Genomic DNA, 17,548 nt, shown 5'->3' on the forward strand with positions numbered 1-17,548 from the left:
TCTATTAGATGAAGTTGAATCTTCTGAAAAAGAAATTGATCAAGATAGTGAAATTGAATCTGATGAAGAAATATACAGTTCTCATGATAGTGAAGTGAATTTGAGCAGAATGATGAAGACGATGGAAATCCTGATTTAGCAAAAAGTATTTTTATTAGCAAAAGTAAGAGTTTGGCAGAAAGGAAAACCAAATCAAAAAGTGAAAACTTCTCAGAATATAACAACTCATTTACCAGGATGAAAAAAAACTGCACGCAATGTAACAGAGTCTCTAGAAAGTTGGGAATTGGTTTTCAATGCTAAAATGATACATTCCATTGTAGAGTGTACAAATACTTATTGAAAAAATATCGGTAAATTACACAAGAGATTGGGATGCCAAAACGACAAATGATGTGGAAATTAGAGCACTTTTTGGGCTTTAATATCTGTTCGGCTTGTATAAATCGTCGCATACAAATACGCAAGATTTGTGGGCTACTGCTGGATCAGGCTTTGAAATTTTACGGAACACGATGTCATATAAAAGATTTAATTTTCTTCTCAGGTATCTACAGTTAGACAATGTGACCAATCATGAAGCTCGGAAAAAATTAGACTAACTGGCGGCTGTGAGGGAATTTTTTGCTGATTTCAATGAAAATTGCCAAGAGATTTACATTATTGGTGAATATGTTATTATCAGAGAAAAATTAGAGAAATTTTGAGGGGGGGGGTTTCTTTTGTCAATATATACCCAGCAAACCAGCGAAGTATGGAATCCAAAATATTTGCCTCAGTAGATTCAAGAACTTTCTACAGCTATAACATGGAGATATACGCAAGACAACAGCCAGAAGGTCCCTTTAGAGTTAAAAATTTACCATTTGAAATTGCAAAATGCCTGTGCACTCCTTTGTTTGGATCAGGCAGAAACGTAACAATGGATAATCGGTATACGAGTTATCCTCTAGCAAACAAACTTTTATCAACGAAGCGAACTATCGTAGGAACCTTGAGAAACAAGGCTGAAATTCCCACCAAGTTCGTCCAAACCAAAACTAGAAACATTTATTCATCTATATTTGGGTTTCAAAAGAACACGACACTAGTATCGTATGTGCCTAAAAAATCAAAATGTGTAGTTTTGTTATCTACAATGCATTGTGATGATGCCATCGATGAAAGTAATGATAGGAAGAAACCAGAAATAATTCACTTTTATAATCCAACAAAAGGTGGTGTAGATAAAGTTGATGAAATGTCATCATTATATTCGACAGCTTGAAAAACCAACAGATGGCCGTTTTTTACTGTGTTGAACATCGCTGCAATAAATGCCTGAGTTGCCTTATTCTCAACAAAGACCCCTCCCTTACAATATCAAAATAAAAGAAAATTCGTAAAAAATTTGGCTATATCTCTTATACAGCCTCACATAGAGATAACAAAAAATATACCAGTGCTTCCTAAAGTGCTTCATGAAAGCATCAATAATGCAACTTCTAGTGGATCAGAAAAACGCTCATCAAAGAAACCAAAACTCGACAAAGGCCGATGTGCTATGTGTCCAAGATCCAAAGACAATAAAACTACAATTTCTTGCAAAGTATGTGATAATTTTTCATGTAAAATTCATTCTTCCTCTTTGCCAGAAGTGTATGTTAGCTTCTGATCCCTGATTAGGCATGTAATTATTTTGCATGGAATTTTTTCTTAAATATTAAAATATGTTTTCTTAAGTAAAGAAGCATAGTTTCATAATGAAATATTGCAATTATTGTTTATAATCAAATGGTTTCTATAAAATTTATAACACATTTTCCTAATGAAACTGATTGAGGTGACGCAGTCAACCCGTGCGACCTGCAACGTCAGTGTTGGATGTGTGCCTTCTGTCGGGTTAAACAACTTTTTGCTTTTGGGGATGTGAATTCTTTTATTAAACAAGTCTAAATTTGGCAACTTATCAATATTTTGGTGATTTAGAGATCAGTTTCTATAGATAATTTTTAATTCCGAGATCTGGGAATTTTTTATTAACATTGTAACATTTATAAATTTCATTAAAATAATTGTAATATAATGAAATTATATTAAAAAAATAGCATTAAAATAAAACATTTTTATTTTTTGCTGTCATATTATAAATTTTCATTTTGGTAACTTATACAATATTTTGAATCTGAAAAATAAATAAGGTATAATGTTATAAAGCACAGTTTATGAAACAGTTCTTAGCAAAAGCAAAATTAACTATGTAATAAATCAAAAGTATATCCTTTTTAATTTTCCCCATTTAATTGTCTCGCAATATCCAGAATATGCATCAGTTTTCTCTATAAAATTAATTTTAGACTTTTTATTTTCCAAAATATATATATATATATATTTGGTATTACAGAACTGGTAAATTAATTTTTCTTTGGGATTTTAGGCATTGCAGCTTGAAAAGTTTAAAAGGTCTTGAAGGCAAGTTTTATAGAATCGCGATTCTAGAATATTCCAGAAAAATTTGACAAAATGAAAAAGGTCTCCATGGTATTAACACGTAGTAAATGTGTAAGTTTGCGATGAATTTCTTACTTTTTGGAGGATGTCTGGAAGAACAATGAAAACATATTATTTGAATGTTTTACTTCTGATACTAGAATCCTTTTCTTTAGATGTTTATCATCCTTTTATTTTCTCTACTTTTCACTAGACACAAGGATGGAAAATATCAAAACTGCTTCTGATCTTATCACATAGACAAGGCACTATAGAAAGGATTTTTTTAATTAAAAAAGAAATTGAAAACCTACAATTTAAAAGATTCATCTAATATGTCTTAATGCATCAGACACAGGGCTGGTGCTAGGCATTTTCCAACCTGATACAATCTCTGAGGATCCTAAATTCTTCTGCCTGTGCCTTTCTAATTTCTGCTTCCAATGCCTGCTCTAAATTCTAAAAGTGTTGCCATTTCTGGATTTTGTTTCTTAGTGTGTCACCAAATTCTAAAAATTCTGCCACACCAGCTCTGTAACTGGCCCTTACCATATATTTAATATTTTTTCTGAATGCTCATATTACTAAAGAAATAAAATTAGCAGCTTTTTTTACACATTCTAAATACAGTTAGTTTTTTTTAGAATAGCAGAAATCCTTAATTAAATCCAAAAATTTTAAACTAAAAAGGAAACGTGTTGAAGAAAGAAACTGAATAGATAAAGAAAATTATTTTTCAAAGATATGTACAGTTATTATTTTATAAATTACCCAGTTGTTTATAATTTTAGCCTTTGCTATAATTTCCCGTTTCGTTTCCTCATATGGTAGAGTTACTGAGCCAGCTTAAATTAAAATTAAATTGAATAGTCTTTTATCACTAGTCCACATTCTTAGTTTGAATTTGAATGTTCTTATTTAATTACATCACCACAAGCTGTAATTGATTTTGTTAGCATCAGAACATGCCTTTATGACATAAGTTCTTTTTGAATAAGAGGCTTAAAAGCTTTGTCTGACTTTGTACTTACTTTCAGACATAGCAATAATTTGCTTCATGTCTGTCAGGGGGTTTTGGTTGACTTTTAAAGATTAAGAGGTACATTGTGGAAAGGTTGACAAGTTAGGAGTTAAAGCACACAGAAACTTGTGAGAACACTGGTTTGCGTATTGAGACAAATTTCTGGTTGTTAGAAAAGGTGCTTAAAGAGAAGGAAATCCATGTAAATTAGCCAAAATGTCTGGGAAGGCTTCAAATTAAAAGACGCATAAATATTTTGTTGGGTGTTGTTACTACGAAACATAAAGGTTTCGTAGCTGGTAATGCGTTAAATCCTAATATCGTTTAAGAATGAATGTCATAAATTACATGTATTTCATTAGATTGTGATTTTAATAGGGCTTTTTTAACAAATGTTGTTAAAAAATAAATAAAATTTAAAAGTAGCCAAGTAAATCCGTAAGGACTAAGGTTATCTATCTACCTAATTTAATTATTTATAACTAACTCTTAAAAATTATCTGCCTATTAAAGCGAGTTATTGCCTTTCAATAATCCGTACTGTAGTCACAAGGTAAAACACAAAAATGTAAAAATTCATGTGAAACTTATTCTTTGCATCTAGTGAGACCGAAAATAATACAAAACAACATATCACCTCTGGTGCTTTAGTGGCCTTTTGGAACCTTAAAATATAGTAACGGGATTACAACTCCTGGAATTCTACATAAAGCTATGACATTGTGTCACACAGACTCCAAACTTTCAAAACTTGCCAACAATGCCTACATCAGGCTTTTTAGGTTTGTTCTAATCAGCAGGTCTCTCTCTTTAGACAAGCAGCAGCAATGACAACATCCAGTCTTTTGTTATGAATAATGCTGATTATGATCTTAAGTCTCATTTTAAGCTATGCCACTTGACATAAAATGTACCTGCTATTTACTAATCCTCTAGACTGAGAGCAAGTATGTGAAAAATGAGACATTAAAAAAATCAACATAAAGCTAACTGTTAGTAAAACGTAAATAAAATGTCACTTTTCTTTCAAATATGTCCAACTATTATAAGTGTAAAAGTCTTTTGTTATGAATCATGCTGATTATGATCTTGCGTTTCATTTTAACATATGCCACTTGACATAAAATGTACCTGCTATTTACTAAACCTCTAGACTGAGCAAGTATGTGACAAAATGAGACTAAAAATAATAATAATGATAAACATAAAGCTGACTGTTAGTAAAACGTAAATAAAATGTCACTTCTTTCAAATATGTCGAACTATTATAAGTGTAAAATATTTAATTCTGCTTGATAAATTTCATGAAGTTTATTTTATTCTCAAAGTTTTAATAATTATTTTAATTCATGTTTAATAATATGATATATGGATTTTATTTTTAGGATGGAATTACAAAACATAGGCATAGATAATATTTTTAAGTGAATTTATTCAGTTCCCATTTCCTTATAGGCCCTTAATTTTTTTTCACTAATGGTCTTTAAAATCCCTTAAAAGTGCTTAATTTAGATTCGCAGAAATGTGTGCAAAGCCTGGTACTTATTCAAGTATGTTTAGATTTATTTTTGCTATATTACAAATATTTCTTGGTAAAAAATATTGCAAAAAATTTTTAGTGTATCTTTTTCTGCAAGGTGTTGATGTGTTAGAATATGTATTATTATCCATATTTTTTTTAATAGCTTATCCAAACCAAGTGAAAGATCCTCTGAAAAGAAAATTTTGCTCTTGCAAGATGAAGTGGGAGAACTGCATAAACAGAAAGGAAAGGTATAAATATTTTTAATAATTAATATTTAAATTAAAAATGTAAATACTTATGTATAATTATTTAATTTTTCGTATGAGTTGTATTAGAAAAGTACTCAGACTTCTGCTTGAGAACTAGTGATAGTAACAGTGTGGCCATTCCAATAAAGAGATTATTTGCTCAACCTTGATTGCCTGTCAGTGCATATATGATATCCTTACTGTTAATAAATGTCAATTTGCAATCATTTTCGTGATTGCGTTTTATTAGTTATGTTACAGCAGCTAAAGGTAAACAACATTGTATGATCAGATTGTGTGAAATTTGTTACTCAAATGCAGCAGAAAATGATACAGTGTTGAGGGAGCATCTTATAGCAAGAACACAAGTTCTCATGTCATCTTATAGATGGCCAGTAATGTGTGAAAGTCTTCCAAAAGACTTATGATTACAGAAGCAGACTAAAAGGTCAGCAAAAGGAGAGCATTCTGTATTATCATGATGAATATCTTTAAGGAGAAAGCTATTTTGTCAGACTTTATGGACAGGTGGATGTTTTATTATGACATTGTTTCTTGTCACATTGCAATATTTTATCACCAATTTTGTTTTTATCAGGAGGTGCATTACAGTGGTTCCACAGCTTTTCTGCGTAGCTGATTTTGGTCCCACTGATTTCTTTCCCTTTAACTAAAATATCATTCCAGCCAGAAATTTCCCTATAAGATCACATTCAAAGGTCATCAGTAGCAGTTTGGACAACATGTAGATTAATATCATGAACCATTAAAAGGTAGTGTAATGTCCAGAAGATTTGGTAATATGTCGGGGAGTTTCATTTTCAAGAATGGTGACTCTGTCTATATTAGGCGATTTTTTTTTAATTTTGCAAAAATTGATGAAAAATAAAAAATTGGAAGGTATTAAAAACTTTAAAAGTTAAATTTTTAACTTTTTTTAAAACTTTTTTAGTTAAATTTTTGCCTTGAGACGCTCTGTCATTTAAAAAAAATTGTTTCTAGTCCAATTACAGGGTTCGTATGGTCCTTAAGAGTCCTTAAATGTCCTTAAGTTTTTTGGAATCGATTTTTGGTCCTTAAAAGTCCTTAATTTTGGCCAAAATCGGCAGAAGGTCCTTAATTTTAATCATCAGAAATGTCTGTTTGTTTTTACAACTGCCATTTTGAGTGTGAATTATCATTTTGGAGGAATATATTTTTCGATTCACTGACATATATGGTTATCTTTTGAATGGGTTCACAGGTTATAATTTGTTCCTATTTCTAATATAAATGGTGGGGTACTGGAGTTTTTAAGCAAGAAGTGAAACGTAAGCATTTTGGAATTCATTTTTTCTAAGAAGACAAATTGTTTAAGAGCTCTTCTTAGAGCTCATTTATCAACATTTTGGCGATTTTAAGATGAGTTTCTATAAAAAGTTTTAATTCCGAGATCTGGGAATTTTTCGACGGTTGTTTTTAAAACATTGTAACGTTGATAAATTTCACTAAAATAATAGTAATATATTGAAATTATACTTAAAAATAACGTTAAAATAAAACATTTTTATTTTTCGCTGTCATATTATAAAGTTTTTATTTTGGCAACTTATAATACAGTATTTTGTGTCTGAAAAATAAATAAGGTATAAAGTATAGAGAATGTATGTATAAAGCACAATTTACAAAATAGTTCTTAGCTAAAGCAAAATTAGCTATATAGTTAATTAAAAATGTCTTTTTAAAAATTTTTTCGTAGTAAGAGTTTTTCCCGTGTAATCGTATCAGAAAATGCATCAGTTTTCTCTATAAAATTATTTTTACACTTTCTCTCTCCTTTTTTTCCCCCAAAATATTTCTGGCTTTTTGCTATTACAGAATTGGTAAGGGATAATTTTTCTTTAGAATTTTAAGACATTGTGAGCTTCGAAAGTTTAAAAGAATTTGAAGGCAAGATGTATAGACTCACACTTCTAAAAGATTCTAGAGATATCTGACAAAATAAAAAATGTCTCCATATTATTAACACTTAATGGATGTATTTTACACAAAGTTTGTGATGAATTTCTTATTTTTTGGAGAACGTCTGGAAGAACAATGAAAACATAATATTTGAATGTTTTACTTTTGATACTAGAATCTTTTTCTTAACATGTTTATCTTCCTTTTATTTTCTCTACTTTTCACTAGACACTAGTATGGGAAAGATCAAAAATGCTTATAATCTTATCATATGGGCAGGCATTATAGAGAGGAATTTTTTTATTAATAAAAAAAGTTCAAAACTTAGGCTTTTAAAATATTCATCTAATATGTCTTAATGCATCATACACCTAACTGGCACTAGGCATTTTCAATCCTGATGCAATCTCTGTGCAACCTTTCTGCTGTCTAGTGCCTTTCTAAATTCTGCTTCCAATGTCTGTTCTAAATTCTAAAAGTTTTGCCATTTCTAGATGTTGTTGCTCGGTGTGTCACTGAATTCTAAAAATTCTGCCACACCAGCTCTGTAACCGACCCTTACCATATATATTTCCTATTTCTTCTGAATGTTCATATTACTAAAGTAATAAAATTAGCCGCTTTTTCTATACATTCTAAATGCATTTTGAAACAATTTTATTTTGAATTAACAGAAGTCTCTAATTAAATCCAAAAATTCTAAAATGAAAAGGAAACCTGTTGAAGAAAAAAACTAAATACATGAAGAAAATTATTCTTCAGAGATATGTACAGTTATTATGTAAATTACTGAGTTGTTCATGATTTCAGCCTTCACTAGAATTTCCTGTTTTTATTTCCTCATATGATAGAGTTACTGAGCCAGCTTAAATTAAAATTAAATTGTATAATCTTGACCACTAAAAGTTTGAATGTTCTTATTTAGTAACGTCACCATGAGGTGTAATTGATTCTGTTAGCATCAGAACATGCCTTTATGTTCTAAGTTCTTTTTAAATAAGAGGCTTATTTAAGCTTTTGTCTGATATTATAGTTACATTCAGACATAGCAATAATTTGCTTCACATTTGTCGGGGGGTTTGGAACTATTTAACTTTTACCAGATCAAGTAAACCCTCATAGGTATATTGTGGAGAGGTTGACAAGTTAGCAGATAAAGCATGCAGAAACTAGTCAGAGCATTGGTTTGCATATTGAGACAAATTTCTGATTGTTAGAAAAGATGCTTAAAGAGAAGGAAATCGATAAAAATTTGCAAAAATGTATGAGAAGGCTTCAAATTAAAATGACGCATAAATATTTTGTTGAGTGTTGTTGTTATAAGACGTAAATGTTTTGTAACAACACTTTCAGAACTTGCCAACTGTGCCTACAACAGGCCTTTTAGGTTTGTTCCAATTAGCAGGTCTCTCTGTAGACAAGCAGTGACAACATTCAGTCTTTTGTTATGAATCATGCTGATTATGATCTTACGTCTCATTTTAACTTATGACACTTGACATAAAATCTACATGCTATTTACTAAACCTCTAGACTGAACAAGTACGTGACAAAATGAGACATAAAAAAAATCAACATAAAGCTAACTGTTAGTAAAATATAAATGCCACTTCTTCAAATATGTCTAACTATTATAAGTGTAAAATATTTAATGCTACTTGTAAATTGCATAAAGTTTATTTATTCTCAAACTTTAATTAATTTCAAGCTTTCAATGTTAATTCATGTTTAATAATAATGTGTCATACTTAGGGATATATTTTATTTTTAGAATGGTATTACAAAACTAAAACTCAGGCATAGATAATATTATTAATTGCATTTTTTCAGTTCTCATTTGCTCATAGGTCTTTAATTTTTTTCGTTAATGGACCTTAAAAGTCCTTAATTTCCGTGTGCAACGAACCCTGAATTAGGACCAGAGATGCATATGGAGGTCCGAACCCGTTCAAAAATCGCTTTTTTAAATGGTTTTTTCTGGTTCCACTTGAAGAATCCCAAAATGTTTTTGACATGAAAAGTTTGGGGCACAAAAATGGAAGATAACTGTGCAAACCGCATCGAAATCGGACTGTTAGTTCCCGAGAAATTTGCATTTATGTGTGCAAAATACAGATCTCTGTGAGAAACGCATTTTGCACACATAAATGCGAATTTCCCTGGAACTAATGGTCCGATTTCGATGCGATTTGCACCGTTATCTTCCATTTTTGTGCCCCAAACTTTTCATGTCAAAAACATTTTATTTTCTTATTGGGAGTCATGGTAATTTGACCCCCATGCTTACGTTTTTCGAGATTTCTCCGGAACTGCTTGATAGAAAATCTCATTTTTTTGGGTGTAGGAGAATACCTGTGTGATCTTCCATCTCTCGCAAGGTGACTCTATTTATTTATTCACAACTCGGATTTCACTGCATATTACTGTAATTAAAATTGTAATATAGTCAAAGGTACAGTAAAGTACTATTGTAAAATAAATGTTCTTAGTTAAAAAGAAAAAAAAAAACATATGGTACTATTCCGTTTAGGGGACCGTAAAAAATCACCAAACTATTGTTGATGCCAGTGCTGCCAAAAATAATTGCGGCAAACCTAACGTAAGAAAGGAAGTATAATAGGAAATAACTATCTAAAGATTGTTTTAATTTATATGAAAGGTTAATTTCATATAATACTTTATTATTATAATTTATATAAAAAGGCTGAACATAACTGAATGGAAGCATAAGAGTATATAACTATTTCAAATCATTATTATAATTTATATAAAAAAAGACTAAACATAATTGAATGGATTCCTGCATTGCTGTTTCGCTGCCGAGTTATCGCTGAAGCATAATTTCATCTCGTTGGTTGTTCAAACATAATTTTCTATAATGAATGAAGCCTTTTCTTTGAAAAAATTCAATTGCAGACTTTTTGTCATGGGCAATTTCTAAATTCTTAAAACCATAGGATATGAAAAAAGGATTTAAAAATTAAACTAGTGTTTCAATGGCGTTTTAACAAATATAGAACTATCTAAACTTACGCAATTTGAAATCGGTACATACGCTAGTTTTGGCGTGCTGTTAAATGGGCAAGTTTGCTAGATTTGGCACTTTGGTGCATATATTTTCGCTTCACTTTGTTACGGTCCTCAAAATGGAATAGTACCAAACATACAAAACGGAAGAAACAACTGGTAGTTCTTTGTAGAAACAGATGTCATCATGCTAGCTTAGAGGTTCTCAACCTCAGCCTTTTATTTAGATATTAAGTATTTATCTTAAGTTAATGAATACGAAAATACTTTTATTCAAGTTTTGGTATTTATTAACATTTTCTGTGCTTTTTCTTATTTAATTTATAAAACACATTAAATTTTTTTTATCAGAATGCTAGTTTGATGGATGGATTTAAAATATGTTAAAAGTCCTTGGTAAGTGTAAATAATTGTAAATGTTTCATTTAATAAAACTGTTTCATTAGTTTTGGCATTGTTTTTTCTCAGTCATATTTATGTGGTTGATAGTCTTCCAGTTATAAATGTTATTTCTCTCCCTTTTTTATAGACGGATTTTGAATTCCATATTAATTTCATTTTATCATCTCGGAAACAGCAGAGTTTAAGAATTGATTAACATTTAAAATTATTTGCAAACAGTAGAGTTTAAGGATTGATTACCATTTAAAATTATTTGAACTGTGTCATTTTTTATTTCCCCCATTGTATAAATTTATATATAATTAATTATTTTCAACATTTCATTTTAAAAGCCAATTTTTCTTAAATTTACTTTTTTATAAAAATTTTTAAGGTTCTAAAGCAAATCCTCTCTCTTTTAAAACAAGAATGATGAAAAAGATATTAATGTACAAAATTTCTTGAATTTTTTACAAAAATAGCTGCTTGTGCAACCAGCTATCAAACTTTTATGTGTAACTTGCTAATATTGAGTGCATATCAGAAATGGTTGTATATTTTTTTAAAAATGTTCACAGAAAACATATGTTCCTTGGGCCAACAGCCCCTAAACAGTCTAATTTTTAGTTCTAGTACATTGCCCACATACTTCTGAGCAGTTATAGAACCTCTTTGAAAGATATGCAGCTTAGTGTGGCCATTTGTCATGTTTCCTCCCTAAACCAGGAAACTGTGGCTGCGGAAGTGGGATATTTCACAGACAAGGGACAGCAAGTTGCCTTTTTTACCCCTCTCTCCAGATCAAAACATGTCTAGAATCATTGTTCAGACTATACCTGGACATATCAGTAAACAACACTCGAGCCCACTCGTCTTGTCTCCATTGAACATGACAATTACACCAATATAAATGGCTCCCTCTAGAAGCTGGATTGCGTGGGACACAAACTATTCGTTTTCTTGCATACAGTTCAACCTTGTTAAGCCTTTTTTTTTTGTGTGTGTTAAGCCATCCTGTAGCAGCCTGAAGGCCTAAACCCAACTCTCTTATAGTCTCTTTATGGTTTTTCCAAGCCAACAACAACAGAAAGCAGTCTTCTAATGTAGTTATTGCTATTGGTTGCCCTTTACCAGACTGTCTGTCAACTGATCAGGTGCTTAAGAAGCAGCCCCAAACTCTTGATATGATACTTTGATTGATGTTCAAATCTTGGGTGACCTCCATTTGTGTTTGACCTCTCTCGATTTTACCAATTATTCACTGTATTTGACCTTCACTTAAATGGTGCCTTTGAGCCATAACTACTAATCACTTGCAGAATCGACATTCAGTTTAAGCAACACTACAGACCGGAATGCCAACATTCATCCATTGCGCACCACGTTGTCTATCACTGAATTTACATATTTTCATCACTAATATATGTGCCGAAGGACAAATTTTTATGTATTTATATTTAATTAACATAAATAATTACAGCATTGGGCATTTGTTGCAGCTTAGTGAGCATATTTTTTATCATTACCTTTAAATTTTGGTGGCCAATGTATATATATATATATATATAAGCTGTTAAATTTTGATACTACTAACCTACTTCTGAAAATACACAATTTTGTTATAGAACTTACAATTCAAGATATTAACTATGTTCAAACAAATTTAAAATTAATGTTTTAAATAAATTAATATTTCAATGAATTACATACAAGGCAGATAGTTATCTTAGTTATATAAGAAAGTTACATAAGAACCCTTTCTTGGCTATAAAGGGCTAATGAAAGTTTATGTGAATAAAGATATGAATGCATTTAACTTATCATCATCTTGCCATGCAACTATCTTTGTAGTATGTTTTAAAACTATTGTTTATAAAACTATTGTTTAAGTACATCATCTATTCCCAGCATATTTATGCTACATGCAAGAGGATTCAATGGACACGGTCTGAGCTGATCACCACAAGGTGACAATCCGATGACAATGGCAGCAATATTTTGAGCAAAAACACATAGTAATAAAGTTACTTCACAGTAAATTAATTTTCAGCGTGGTGACTTCAATATGGATTAATTTTCAACATTATGACTTCTGGATCTTTCGTGCAATTTTTTAGTCTGCTTTGCTCCTTCTTTTCCATCCAAAAGACGAATGCATTTCCAAGAGTGTGAGTGATGAAAGTTTGCAGCCCCGCATACTCGTGCGAGCCGTATCAGCAAAGAGAGTTAAAAACATGTTTGGCGTGTATTTATATGCACATGTAGTTCTGTGATTCCAATTAATGTTACGATAGTGTCCATGATGATGAACTGCGTGTTGTGAGAAATTTCCGTTCTCACAGTTCTGTTTGCAGTAGGTAAATAACTAATGCTCATTGTGTGTGTGTTTTAGACAAGATTGTGAAGAAGAGATTGTGAACAAGCTAAAATGTCCTTTCAATTTAAATTATTACTAATAAATGACTATAAAAGAACCATAGAAGTAAAATATTTATGCCTGCGTAGATTTTTTCTTTTGCAAAAATTGTATTTCCACATTATATGTGATATATATTTTCTCCATCACTATTATTTTTTGCAGTTTGCTCAACAAGTTATAAACTTGCGTAATGCTCTTGATGAAAAGGAGAAAGAGATAGCATCAAAAAATGCACAGTAAGTTGATTAAATTTAGCTTATAAGTTTTAATATTCTGTTGTTTTATTGCCAGTGAAAACAAAAGAGATTAAATACTTAAGCTGCTCATCCAACATTATCTTCGTTCAATCCCTTAGTTGTAAGTGGACTTAATCTGAAAAGAGAAAATTTCTCCTCCGATGACTCATTGCACTTCGCTGTGGACAGCCGATAATGTTTGTACCTCCATGAGATATGTTTTTTTTCCTTTTTTTAATAGGTAATAAATATTTTTTTTTTACATTTTAGTTTTGTTCCTTACATTCGCAGCATGGATTGCCCATTAATGATGTAAGAGACTTCCATTGTTTTATTTATCTGCTTATCACAAGTGATTTGTGTTTAGGTGCTAAATAAATAAACTGCACAATCCTTCAGCATCTGATTATGGGACTGAATGCATGTTTACTGCATTCAAATGCAGGAAAGAAACTCTGAAATAAATTACCGCTGGGTAAGGGGGAAAAATTAATATAGTTGTGTACTGTGCATTGGAAAAACAAAAGCAAAAATGGCTGCTATCTGTGCAAATAAGTACTCAGGAGTCAAATTAAACAATGGCAATTATCAGCTATGGAAATACAAACTAGAAATGATAATGAAAAAAGTAAATTAATGGAATTTAATCACAAGTGATAGACCAACAGAAATGAATGCTAAGTGGACAAAACAAGATGAACAAGCACAAGCTACCATAAATCTACTTGTAAAAGATAACCAAATTGTACTCTTGACAAATAAAACAGCAGCTAAAAAAATATCGAATGAATTAAAGAAAATTCATTAAAGAAAAAAAATCTTTCTGGCAAACATTACCTTCTCAGATAGCTGTATTTGTTCTATATGTTCCTTACATTCAAAGAGGATTAATAGCTATACCAGAAATCACAAACAAGAGATTTGCAGTTGAAGATACTTGCAAAATAAAGAAGGAAAATAATACCATAGAAATTGCTAAAGCAGAAGGAAATTTATATGAGATAACTGAATCACAAAAGAAAAAAGGCCAAAATTGTAGTTGTAAAAAGAAGGGAAAACAGCATAGATCTTTGGCATAGAAAAATAGGACACAGACATTATGAAGCAATCAAGAAGCTGAAGAGTGATGATCTGGCAACTGGAAAAAGAATTGACCAAGAGCTTGATAAAGAATGCAAATATTGCATCAAAAACAAAATGTCTGAATTGCCACATCCGGAGCTAAACAAATACAGAGCAAAATCAATTCTAGATTTAATACATTTGGACATTTGTGGGCCGATTGGCACATGACTAGGAGAAAAGAAAAGCTACTTAACTTTCATTGACAGTTATTTGAGATGCACAGAGGTCTACTTGTTAGCTGAAAAAATGAAAGTTAAAGCAGTTTGTAAATGTGACAGAGAACAAATTTGGAAAGAAGCCAGACATTTTAAGAACAGACAGTGGAGGAAAATGCACAAAGAAGTTAAAGGATATCTAAATAAAGAGGGAATCGAACATCAAACTTCTGTGGCATATTCACTACAACAGAATGGTCAAGCAGAAAGGAAAAATTGGCACATAATGGAAATGACAAGATGCTTACTGCTCGATTTTGGACTTTAAAGAAAATTCTAAGCTGAAGCCATAATGACAGTGACCTATCTGCAAAACAGACTACCATTAAGGTCAGTTGAAAAAACATCATACAAGCTCTAGAAAAATAAAAAGCCGTATTTAAGCAATATTAGAGTTTATAGCAACACAGTTTGTTGCCTAGTTTCTACTATAAGTAGAAAAGGAGTAAACTGGATGAAAGAGAAAAAAAAAAAAAAAAAGAATTCTTGTTGGATACAGTGATTCTACTAAAGGACGCAAAATTTATATGCTACATACAACGGGTTGTCATCAAAAGTAGTGAAACATTCAATGGAAATAAAAAAAGAAGCAATACCTCATCAAGTAAATGATCGGATTGAGGAAATACAATGGCCGTTTAAAAGAAAATGAGTCGAGATAATTATATCCAGATGCTGCAACAGAAGAAGGAATAGAAACAGAAGAAACTCCCCTATCACCAAGAAGATCACAAAGAACGACTAATGGAATCCCACCAAATAGATTCTCGTACGTGTCAAAGAACAGACATCAAAATTCCTAAATTTTGGTAAGAACAGCAAACGTTTCCAACCAAAGAAAAGAAACTGTGGTTGAAAACCACTAAAGAAGAAACTGAATCTCTTAAGAGAAATAAAACATTGGGTCTTTCAAAAAGGAAATTTCAACTGGAAATAAATGGACATTCATAACAAAATCAGACACTCCAGGAAATGTTAGCAGCATTCAACTTTGAGTAGCATTCAGCAATAAGCATTAATCATCACATCCTCTCATTTAGAATTTGTGACGTTGTCATATTTTGTTTACTAATTACTTGCATCCCTTAATGGAATTCTAAGAATACTTTTTTTTTAATCAAGTGCATTGGTTTAGGAAAGGGATGTGGTTCATGTACACATGTGGGCTGTATGCACATAAATATGGTAGACGTAGAAATACAGGCTTGTGTATCTTTTGGATCATTTTTTAAATGCTCAGAGATATATATAGATAAGATCATTGGGATCATATGATCATTATTTGTGATCGTATTTAAAACATTTTACCGGAGCTGTTGGCGATGAATTCCGGTAGAAAAAATTACACCCTCATCCAGCGGAATGTTTTAGAGTACTATCGAAAGAAACGATTGTTTTCGTCTCTTCTCTGATTGAAACTGAATTCAAGTTATTAAGATGCTTTAGATCTCAAGATTTCAATACACCAGCTACAATTATTACCAGTTTTGTCTATCTATAATCATATCTCATACTAAATTTTAGCTTTAAATAATATTTTTCATGCCTAGTTATTAAATATTTTCTATACCATTTTTGTTTTTGCATTCAATAGCTAAGTTAACATAGAATTCAAGTTATTAAGATGCTTTAGATCTCAAGATTTCAATACACCAGCTACAATTATTACCAGTTTTGTCTATCTATAATCATATCTCATACTAAATTTTAGCTTTAGATAATATTTTTCATGCCTAGTTATTAAATGTTTTCTATACCATTTTTGTTCTTGCATTCAGTAGCTAAGTTAACATAGAAATTATGTGTAGTTTTGATTTCATGAATTATGAAAGTATGGGTGACTCAAAAAACTTTTAAAATATGAATTCCTATCGTGCCTGCTGTGTGGTGCTGCTATGGCAGTTACGTTGTTAGTGTAGTCAAAATTTTCATTGAAATAGAGCAGCGATCCATGCATCAGCAAACTGCTATGTAGAACTATTTAATGTCAATAAGCAGAATTAACGAAAATTTGTAAAAAGTAAGATTGGTTGAGCAGCAGTGTTTGTCAACTTTATAAATTTTCAAAATGCAGTTTTCAAAACTTAAAAATGTCACAATGAAATCTATTCCCACGAGATAAAATGTGAAAGATGCACGTTTTGACTGTTAATACATATTAATTTAAAATGAAAGGTTAAAAAAGTAATGTAAATTTAATCTCTGAAAAATTATGCCAGAACACAGAAAGTTCACAGTCATCTTACTGTAGAAAGATGCGTCATATTGTCACTTTTACATGGTACAAGTCGTATACATATTTAATATATTAGTTTTTAAATATAACACATTTAAACTGACACAGATCTTGACAAAATGTCAGTTTTTTAAATATATATATATATAAACCTCTATACTACCTTACGACTAGAAGAAATATTTACAAGCTTACTTGCTCTTCCAGATTTATTTCCGCAAATTTCTACCATTATAAGGAATGAAAAATGGCAACTTTTCCTCTCCAGCGTGCTTTTCAATAATTTAATTCAATTTAACAATAGCATCTTTAAACAAATACAGGGAATTCCAATGGGAGGTAATTTTTCCAGTTCCGTCTGTGAATTATTTCTTTTTACAAAAGAATTGACCTTTGTCCATTCACTCAGTAAAGAAGAACATAAATTTTACCAACACATCTATATATATATTGATGATGTCATTGCATTTAATAACTATAACAAAATAGAAGTTGCTAATATCTACCCTACATGCTTAAAACTAAATAATACCAATACAGTGCAACACAGTGTAGTCTACCTTGGTGTGTATTTAATTATGGCAAAGCACACTAGGGCTATCTGCCTTAGGGGAGGGATGCCTTCGTGGAGGACTTTCTAAGGGAAACTGGCTCGTATACACGTTACACATGGGGAAAACCACGAAAACACCCATGCAGCCAGCC

At 31.1% G+C, this 17,548-nt stretch overlaps 1 protein-coding gene across 5 annotated transcripts in view; it reads left to right on the forward strand.

Moving 5' to 3' along the window:
* LOC118191561 (autophagy-related protein 16-1-like) overlaps nt 1–17,548 on the forward strand; it is a 237,963-nt gene that overhangs the window by 41,848 nt on the left and 178,567 nt on the right. For all 5 annotated transcript variants that reach the window (XR_015038466.1, XM_085807477.1, XM_085807479.1 and 2 more), the window contains exons 3-4: nt 5,176–5,263; nt 13,194–13,267. Coding sequence is in view for 4 of the 5 variants with exons in the window: in XM_085807477.1 (XP_085663603.1) it covers nt 5,176–5,263; nt 13,194–13,267 (162 nt within the window). In the remaining variant the exon portion in view is untranslated. The remainder of the gene's footprint in view (nt 1–5,175; nt 5,264–13,193; nt 13,268–17,548) is intronic.

This window comes from Stegodyphus dumicola, chromosome X1 (genome assembly GCF_044657685.1).
Source record: "Stegodyphus dumicola isolate Sdum_Otavi_A_Nest chromosome X1, ASM4465768v1".
Taxonomy (NCBI): domain Eukaryota; kingdom Metazoa; phylum Arthropoda; class Arachnida; order Araneae; family Eresidae; genus Stegodyphus; species Stegodyphus dumicola.